Source organism: Tachyglossus aculeatus, chromosome 27, assembly GCF_015852505.1.
Source record: "Tachyglossus aculeatus isolate mTacAcu1 chromosome 27, mTacAcu1.pri, whole genome shotgun sequence".
Taxonomy (NCBI): domain Eukaryota; kingdom Metazoa; phylum Chordata; class Mammalia; order Monotremata; family Tachyglossidae; genus Tachyglossus; species Tachyglossus aculeatus.
In genome coordinates, this window is record NC_052092.1 from 4,339,589 (window position 1) to 4,349,739 (window position 10,151).

Genomic DNA, 10,151 nt, shown 5'->3' on the forward strand with positions numbered 1-10,151 from the left:
TGTCATTGGGTTCGGGGTCCTTTATTGGTCAGCACTTGGTTTTTACGCAGGAAAAGGGGGTGAGGGGAGAGGCAGCATATTTGCAGTGGGGGGGGGGGATGCTGTTTCAGTGCGGGATCCCCCCGGCCCCTCACTCTCTAACCAGCCAGACCTCATTGCGACGTCCGAAGGGCTTCATGGGTGGGTCGTAGCCGGTGAAGTAGCAGCAGTCGCGGCGCAGGGGGCCGATGCCCTCCAGGACCGAGTGCAGTTGGGCCCAACGGGCTGCATAGTCGGCCTCCTTGGCGAACCCCCCAAATTGCCTGTGGGAGGTCAGGGGGAGGGCTGTGAGCGAAAGGCATCGGTGTGCCCACTGCCCATTCCCTGTTGTCACATGACGCAGTGGTTGCCCACCACGTTCTGCCCTCATCATCCCATGATATAAGAACACCACACAATACCCACATCCTGCCTCTGGCCTGGAATAATAATAATAATAATGATAATGGCATTTATTAAGCACTTACTATGTGCAAAGCACTGTTCTAAGCGTTGGGGAGGTTACAAGGTGATCAGGTTCATTCATTCATTCAGTCGTATTTATTGAGCGCTTACTGTGTGCAGAGCACTGTACTAAGCGCTTGGGAAGTACAAGTTGGCAACATATAGAGACGGTCCCTACCCAACAACGGGCTCACAGTCTAGAAGGGGGAGACAGACAACAAAACATGTTAAAAAAATAAAATAGAATAGTAAATATGTACAAGTAAAATAGAGTAATAAATCTGTACAATCATATATACAGGTGCTGTGGGGAAGGGAAGGAGGTAAGGCGGGGGAGACGAAGGAGGGGGCTCAGTCTGGGAAGGCCTCCTGGAGGTGGTGAGCTCTCAGTAGGGCTTTGAAGGGAGAAAGAGAGCTAGCTTGGCAGATGTTCAGAGGGAGGGCATTCCAGACCAGGGGGAGGACGTGGGCCGGGGGTCGACAGCGGGACAGGCGAGAACGAGGCACAGTGAGGAGGTTAGCTGCAGAGGAGTGGAGGGTGCCCCTTCTCTTTTAATGGTATTTAAGCGCTTACTATGTAACAAACACCGTTCTAAGAACTGGGGTTTATAGAAGTGAATTACATGGGGCTCACAGGCTAGGAGGGACAACTGGAGAACTGAGGCATAGAGACGTTAAGTGACTTCCCCAAGGTCACCCAAAAAAGCAAGTGGCAGAGTCAGGATGAGAACTCAGGTCCCCTGACTCCCAAGCCTGGGCTCTTTTCACTACCACTCACAATTCCACAGGGGGATCGGGTCCCGACCTCCCCGACAAGACCTCCCGGCCCACTGGAGCTGGGGACACCCGGTTTCCCTCGGCCCCATGCGTGCCAACCCGCAACAGGGCGCTCTGAATCACGCTGGCTGCTTTCAAGTGGTTTGTCTGGGCCGCTTCCCCACAGCCCGTTGATGACAGGGTGCCAGGAATACCCCTTCCCACCCTTGATGGAGTGACTTCTGCGTGTAGGCTGAGGAGAGAGGTCATGGAGGGTGCGGAGGGGAAGGTGACGTGATCTGCAGGAACAGGGGTGGGAGAGGTCAAGGGGAGTCGGTCTTCTATTGTATTTTCCCAAGTGCTTAGTGCAGTGCAGTAAGCGCTCAGTAAATACGACCGACTGAATGAACCAGGGCAGAAGAGGCTGATGAGTCTGTCAGATTTCTCCTTCCCAGTGGTTGGCCCAGGGTTCAGAGGAGTTAAGTGACTGCAGGTGGGTTGGGGGCCGGGGGGGATCCCAGGGTCCGGTTAGGGCAAGGAGTGTCTCCCCCTGCCCCCCAGTAGGGGTGGGTTTGGACGTGAAGTTGGAGTCCCGACTGGATGTTTGCCCCCCTCTCCCTGCTCTCCAGGGTCGAGCGGAGGTGAGATGCAGAATGTTGCCCTATTGGGGAGCCCAGAGCGCTTTACTAAATGTTGGTGAGAGCACTGTAAGTAGATGCAATCCCTACCCCCAGGGAGCTTAGTCTACTGCCTGCAGAGCACTGAACTGAACACTCAGGGGAGTCCAATACAGGTGGCAGACCACAATCCCTGCCCATGAGGAGTTTACAGACTACTATGTGCATAGCACTGAACTGAACTCTTAGGGGAGTCCAGCAGCGTAGCTCAAAGGAAAGAGCACGGGCTTGGGAGTCAGAGGTCAGGGGTTCTAATCCCGGCTCTGCCACTTGTCAGCTGAGTGACTTTGGGCAAGTCACTTAATTTCTCTGGGCCTCAGTTACCCCTTCATCATCATCAATCGTATTTATTGAGTGCTTACTATGTGCAAAGCACTGTACTAAGCGCTTGGGAAGTACAAATTGGCATATAGAGACAGTTCCTACCCAACATTGGGCTCACAGTCTAAAAATGGGGATTAAGAGTGTGAGCCCCACGTGGGACAACCCGATTACCTTGTATCCCCCCAGTGCTTAGAACGGTGCTGGGCACATAGTAAGTGCTTAACAAATGCCGTCATTATTATTATTATTATTATTATTAGACGTGTTGCCTGCCCTCGAGGAGTCGACGGTTCACTGTGTGCAGTGCACTGGATTGAGCGTTTGGGAGAGGACACCTGAATTAGCAGACGAGATCCCTCAAAGAGTCTAACGGGAGAGGCAGACACTAAAGTCAATTGCCCAGAACTGTGCTGTTCACTTGAACTTCCCTTTTGCAAAAGGAAGCAAGCTGGGGATGGAGACTGAGAAACAGTAAGGATTAGTGGCAAAAGCACCAGATTATGATTCAGGAGATCCGAGTTCTCATCCTGACTCCGCCCCTTGCCTCCCTTATGACCTTGGACGAGTCACTTCATTTCTCATTTTATTTTTAATGAGACACAAAGCGCTTACTTTGTGTCAAATACTGTTCTAAACTCCGGAGTAGGTATGAGTTAATTAGGTCGGACGCTGTCTCTCTAGACTGTGAGCCTGTTGTTGGGTAGGGACCATCTCTATATGTTGCCAACTTGTACTTCCCAAGCGCTTAGTACAGTGCTCTGCACACAGTAAGCGCTCAATAAATACAATTGAATGAACAGAGTCTAAGTAGGAGGGAGAATGGGTATTTAATCCCTATTTTACAGGTGAGAAAACTGAAAAGTTAAGTAATTTGCCCGAGGTCCCATGGCAGACAGCTGGCAGAGCTCGAATTAGAACCCAAGTCCTCTGACTCCCAGGCTGGTTTCCACTAGGCCAGGCTGCTTCTCATTGCCTCAGTTTCCTCATCCAAAAAATGATGGGAGCCCCCTGTCAGTTAGGAACTGTGTCCGACCTGCTGATCTTGTGTTCAGCTCAGTGCTTGGCACAGGATAATAATAATGACGGTATTTTACGGTCCTCCATTTATTCGTTCAGTCGTATTTATTGAGCACTTACTGTGCGCAGAGCACTGTACTGAGCCCTTGGAAAGTACAATTTGGCAACAAATAGAGACAATCCTTACCCAACAACGGGCTCACAGCCTAGAAGGGGGGAGACAGAAAACAAAACAAAGCAAAACAAGTAGACAGGCACCGATAGCCTCTAGATTGGAAGCTTGTTTTGGGTAGGGAATGTGTCTATCAACTCTGTTATATGGTACACTCCCAAGTGCTTACTACAGGGCTCTGCACCCAATAAGCACTCAATAGATATGATTAACAACCCGTCCTAGTAGAGAAGCAGTGTGGCTTAGTGGATAGAACACAGGCCCGGGAGTCAGAAGGACCTGGGTTCTAATCCTGGCTCTGCCACAAGTCTGCTGTGTGACCTTGGGCCAGTCACTTCACTTTCCTCTGCCTTAGTTACCTCATCCGTAAAATGGGGATTAAGGGTGTAAGCCCCATGTGGAACAGAGACTGTATCCAACCTAATTAACTTGTATCTACCCCAGTGCTTAGAATAGTTTTTGGCACATAGTAAGTGCTTAACAAGTTTCATTATTTTACTATATTTCTGCATCCTTGGGGGTTGAATAAGGATGATAGGGCCCCTCCTCCAACATCTCCTATGTGGTTATTGAGTGAGGGGAGAGGGGGGGTCTGAAAATCTAATTCTCACGTGGCTACTTCATCAGACCTGGCGTGTTCGATCAAATCCCGCCGCTGCCAGCCTTTCTTTCTTCTAGACTGTGAGCCCATTGTAGGCAGGGATTGTCTCTGTTGCTGAATTGTACTTCCCAAGCGCTTAGTACAGTGCTCTGCACACAGTAAGCGCTCAATAAATACGATTGAATGAATGAATGGGAAGTAGGATCGACCCCTCCCTCAAGCCTGAACCTGGGATCCATTTTTGATGTTTACAGATTTGCTTGCCTCGACTCTTTCCCCATAAATAATCTCCCAGTTGCCAAAATCCACCAAGGTCTCAATGTGTGAATTTCCCCTCCCGCCCCCCCCGGGGCTTGTGAACAGTCATGCGTGGAGCACGTGTCTGTCGGAGATTGTCATGAGACCAGTGAATTTGTGCTGTGCAAGCATATATCTTGCCAGGGCAGTGCAGGATGTGAGAGGAGGGGAGGAAGAGGAGCCGCAGGCCCGAGGGGAAGGAGCCAGGGCCTGGGTGGCGGAGGACCCGAGTTCTAATCCCTGCTCCGCCGCTCTCCTGCTGTGGCCGTGGGCAAATCTCTTAATTTCTCTGTGCCTCAGTTTCTTCACCTGTAAAAGGGGGATTCACTCCCTGTTCACCCTCTGACTTGGACTGTGAGCCCCATGTGGGACGGGAACCGTGAAGTAGCGTGGCATAGTGGCTACAGCCCGGGCCTGGGGGTCCGAAGGACCTGGGTTCTAATCCTGACTCCGCCACTTGTCTGTTGTGTGACCTCGGGCAAATTACTTCACTTCTCTGTGCCTCCTTTACCTCATCTGTAAAACGGGGATTGAGACTGTGAACCCCATGTGAGACAGGGACTGTGTCCAACTCGATTTGCTTGTATCCACCCCTTAGTACAATGCCTGGCACACAGTAAGCGCTTAAATACCGCTACTATGATTATTGTTACCCCAGTGATTAGTACAGTGCTTGGCACAGAATGGTGTTTTGTTAAGGGCTTGCAATTATCAAGAGAAGGCATCGGCATCTAGTCCAGCTTCAGATAGCCGGATCTCCCCAGCCCCCCAGGAATATTCCCCAATTCCCCCCCCAGACAGGGCCAACCCAGAACTCACTCCCCATGTGGCCCCTACCATTCTGAAAATCTGATTTTCACGTGGCTACTTCATCGGACCAGGCTGTTGCCTGTTCAATCCTGGTCTCCCTAAGTCCCGCGGGTCGAATTCAGGACCCACTCCAGCCCAGCTCCTGGTACCCACCCCTAGAAGTCCCCCGAGGCTAATAATAATAATAATCATAGTGGTGGTGCCTGTGAAATGATAATTGTGGGCTGTTGTGATGCGATAAAAACAGGGCGGGGAATGTCTGTTATGTTATATTGTACTCTCCCAAGTGCTTAGTACAGTGCTCTGCACACAGCGCTCAATAAATACGATTGATTGAAGCAGAGGGCGGAGTGGATGTGCCTTGAGGGCAGGGAATGTGTTACCCAGTGGGTGCTAAACAACGACCCCTCTGATTATCAGTCAATCATATTTGAGTGCTTACTGTGTGCAGAGCACTGTACTAAGCACTTGGGAGAGTGTAATATAACAATAAACAGACACATTTCCACCCTTACGTTCTTTCCCAGCGCTTGGCACAGTGCTCTGCTCACATTGAGCACCTCCAGATACTGCTAGTAAAGGAGTTCTTGTAGTCCCCTGCCCCATTCCCCCGTGCTGCCTCCCCATTGCCCCCTCCCTGGGCAGGGGGCTTCCAAGAGGAAAACCAGGCCTCCTGAGCATCATGGTCTTACGAGGAGAAGACTGTCATGGGTTCACGCTGCTCGATCTGGATGCTGGAGTCGGTGGGAAGGGGAGGGTTGGCTTGGAAGGAGCTGGGGATCCGAAAGCAGACCTTCACCTTCTGCTGGAAGGAGCCGTCTTCAGCCGGGAACACGAGGAACGACACTGGGACGGACATGCCCATCCCGACGCCTAGGAAGGACGGGGCCAGGTTCAGGGGGCAAAGGGGTTGGGGTTGGGGGGCCCTGCCCTTGAGGAGCCTACAGTCGACCGCAGGGGCGGGATATGACGCAAAGCGAGTTGAGAGCTGAGATGGGGGAAGAGCTAAATTACTAAGGGCTGAGGGGCCGGCTTGGCCAGGAACGAGGGTAGGGGGGAGGGAGAAATCCTGTCAGGCCTCCTTGAGGAGGTGAATTTTGAGGAGGGGACTTTTGAGGAGGGCTTTGGAGGAGGGGCGCGATTGGGCAAAGCTGGAGTAGTACGGGGAAAGAGGAAGCCTTGATAAGTGGGTACCACCTGAGAGCTTCCATCCAGGGTGAGAGAGACACCAAATTGGGACTCTCTGATTTATCAACTTGCCTTACAGGATCCTTCCACCCACGAAGCCACGGCCCCCATGCTCTCCATCCCGCTGTCCCTAAAAAGTGGCCCTCTTGCTCGGTGGTCGACTTGGCTACTGGCCACAATGACTGTTGTCCCTGATGAGCTTTGGCCATTAGGGTTAGTCCGAAGGCTGTGGCCCCTCTGGTCATCTGACAGACCCTGGGATGGACAGCCCCGAGAGGGCGGAGGCTGTGTCCACCCAAACCATGCTAACAGTCAGCGGCTGACCATCCCTGGCCTGACCTCGGGGGCTGAAACCAGACTCTCGCCGAAGTCAGGGGTGGGACGGGGGGGCACTCACCCTGTTCATTGGTGCCTCCCGCGTACTTGACCACCTTGGGCATGGCCTCCCGCAGAGCCTCGTCGAAGGGCTTGCCCACCACCTCCACCGTGGCAAACTTGCCGCCCTCGCATGCCCGCTCCTCATACGGGACGTCGTCCTCGGGAGACAGAGACACGGCCGCGGTCCAAACCTCGGGCTGGGCCTTCCGGGGGGCCCAGCATCAGCTCTGGGCCGCCAGTGGGGGTAGAAGTGGGGGGTTGGGGAGATGGGTGTTGCTGGGTAGGGGGGAACTTGGCCTTACCTGAGCCCTCTGTGGGTGGCACTGAGCTCTCTCCACACCTCAGTCGAAAGGGCAGGTGGAAAACTCCAGGTGGAGTAATTTGGGGGGGCTTTGGGGCTACAGGTTGGCATGGGCCCGTGTTAGTGCTTGCTTGTTAGACCACACACTTTTCTTGACCACCCCCCCACAACACCAGGCAGACTTGGAACTCTGCCAAGCACGCACAAACACACGCACAAAAACACACAAATGTATGCATGCATCCACACTCATGCAATTTTTGAAATATGGTATTTGTCAAGCGCTTACTCTGTGCCAGACATTGTAGTAGCACTGGGGCAGATACAAGCTAATCAATCAATCAATGGCACTGTACTAAGCACTTGGGAAAGTACAATACAACAGAATTAGCAGGTTGAATACAGTCCATGTCCTATACGGGGCACATAGTCTTAATCCCCGTTTTACAGATGAGGTCACTGAGGCACAGAGAAATTAAATGACTTGCCCAAGATCATACAGCAGACAAGCGACGGAGCCAGGAATAGCACCTAGGCCCTTTGGACTCCCAGGCCCGGGCTCGGTCATTCATTCATTCAATCAATTGTATTTATTGAGTGCTTACTGTGTGCTAAGCACTGTACTAAGCGCTTGGGAAGTACAAGTTGGCAACATATAGAGACAGTCCCTACCCAACAACGGGCTCACAGTCTAGAGGGGGGAGACAGACAACAAAACAAAACATCCTTTGGGCCACGCTGCTTCTCACTTTTCACTTGCCTCCTGGAAGTCAGGAGACCTGGGTTCCAGTCCCAGCACTGCCCTTAGCCTGCTGTGTGGCTTTGGGCAAGTCATTTAACTTTTCTAAAGCTCAGTTTCCTCCCCTGGAAGGTGGGGTTACTGCCTGAGCTCTTCCCCACACCATTCCCAGTGGTGCTGGGGGGGACCAAAGGGAAAGGGGCGGTTGCGGTCAGTGTGCTTGGGTCAAAGGAAAGTGCTTTTATTGTGGGACGGAGTGACAGAAACGCCCACCTAGCTGGCTGGAAGTGGGCAGAAGAGGCAGTGTGAGGGAGAGGGGGAGTGGATTGTGCAAGTCTTGCCCAAGGAGGAACTTCGACACAGGGTGATGAAGCGGTTGCTATCGGGATGAGGGCCCCCGCCTGCTGTGGGTGAAGCCAGGCAAACAAGGCACTGACCGATAAACCCTCAGCCCGGCCGGCTACACCCACCCAGCGCCCAATCACTCCGGGACAGGCTCTGGCCGGGGGGAGGTCTGCTCCGGTCTCAGCACCCCCCCGGGGTTATAATTTGTGACTTTGGGCAAGTCACTTCACTTCTCTGTGCCTCAGTGACCTCATTTGTAAAATGGGGATTGAGACTGGGAACCCCATGTGGGACAGGGATTGTGCCCAACACGATTTGCTTGTATCCACCCCAGTGCTTAGTACAGTGCCTGGCACACAGTAGGTGCTTAACAAATACCATTATAATAATAATAATAATAATTAGCAGAAATGGCACAGGGTCAGAGGGCCCGGGCTCAGCTGGACGAAGGAAACCAGGAATCCACTTGCTGGATGGACAGCTGGATGGGGCCATCCCGGCCCCCATGGAAACACCCCCAGCCCGCAGCGTGGCTTTGTGGTGAGAGCCCAGGCTTAGGAGTCAGAGGTCATGGGTTCTAATCCCGCCTCCGCCACTTCGATCAATCAATCAATCAATCGTATTTATTGAGCACTTACTGTGTGCAGAGCACTGTACTAAGCGCTTGGGAAGTACAAGTTAGCAACATATAGAGACAGTCTCTACCCAACAGTGGGCTCACAGTCTAAAAGGGGGAGACAGAGAACAAAACCAAACATACTAACAAAATAAAATAAATAGAATAGATATGTACAAGCAAAATAAATAAATAAATAAATAAATAAATAAATAGAATAATAAATATGTACAAACATATATACATATATACACTTGTCCGCTGTGTGACTTTGGGCAAGTCGCTTCATCATCATCATCATCAATCGTATTTATTGAGCGCTTACTGCGTGCAGAGCACTGTACTAAGCGCTTGGGAAGTACAAGTTGGCAACATATAGAGACAGTCCCTACCCGACAGTGGGCTCACAGTCTATTAACTTCACTTCTCTGGGCCTCCGTTCCCTCACCTGTCAAATGGGGATGAGGCCTGTGAGCCCCACCTGAGACAACCTGATGACCTTGTATCTCCCCCAGCGCTTACAGCAGTGCTTGGCACATAGTAAGCGCTTAACAAATGCCATCATTATCCATTATTATTATTATTATCTCGACCCCAGCCTTCTCTCCTGAGGGCCGCCTGTGGATCGGGCGCCCCCTGCCGTGCCCCCCGTGGCTGAGGGAAATTCCCGTGCCCGCGGGCGCCCCCTGCTGTGCCCCCGTGGCTGAGGGCGGTCCTCGTGCCCGCGGGCGCCCCCTGCTGGGCCCCTGTGGCTGAGGGCGATCCCCGGCCCCGTGGGCGCCCCCTACCGTGCCCCCGTGGCTGACAACGGTCCCCGGCCCCTGGCTGAGGGCGACCCCGTGCCCTTGGGCGCCCCCTGCTGTGCCCCCCGAGGCTGAGGGCGATTCCCGTGCCCTTGGGCGCCCCCTGCCGTGCCCCCCGTGGCTGAGGGCGATCCTCGTGCCCTTGGGCGCCCCCTGCTGTGCCCCCGTGGCTGAGGGCGATCCTTGTGCCCGCGGGCGCCCCCTGCTGTGCCCCCGTGGCTGAGGGCGATCCCCGTGCCCGTGCCCGTGCCCGCGGGCGCCCCCTACCGTGCCCCCGTGGCTGAGGGCGATTCCCGTGCCCGCGGGCGCCCCCTGCTGTTCCCCCCGTGGCTGAGGCCGATCCCCGTGCCCGCGGGCGCCCCCTACCGTGCCCCCGTGGCTGATAACGGTCCCCTGCTGAGGGCGACCCCGTGCCCTTGGGCGCCCCCTGCTGTGCCCCCCGAGGCTGAGGGCGATTCCCGTGCCCGCGGGCGCCCCCTGCCGTGCCCCCGTGGCTGAGCGCGATCCCCGGCCCCGTGCCCGCGGGCGCCCCCTACCGTGCCCCCGTGGCTGAGGACGGTCCACGGCCACGTCTCCACGGCCCCGAAAAGCGAGTTTTTGATGACGCCCAGCATGGCTCCGCGGGCCCGTGCTCACCGACAACG

At 54.1% G+C, this 10,151-nt stretch overlaps 1 protein-coding gene across 1 annotated transcript; it reads right to left on the bottom strand.

The window, feature by feature from the left end:
* Positions 1 to 10,151, bottom strand: HEBP1 (heme binding protein 1). Its single transcript, XM_038767891.1, has 4 exons — positions 10,044 to 10,151; positions 6,723 to 6,861; positions 5,830 to 6,010; positions 1 to 302 (listed from the first exon to the last, which is right to left on the bottom strand). The coding sequence occupies exons 1-4, from the start codon at positions 10,119 to 10,121 to the stop codon at positions 131 to 133; spliced, it is 570 nt and encodes a 189-aa protein (XP_038623819.1). The 5' UTR covers positions 10,122 to 10,151; the 3' UTR covers positions 1 to 130.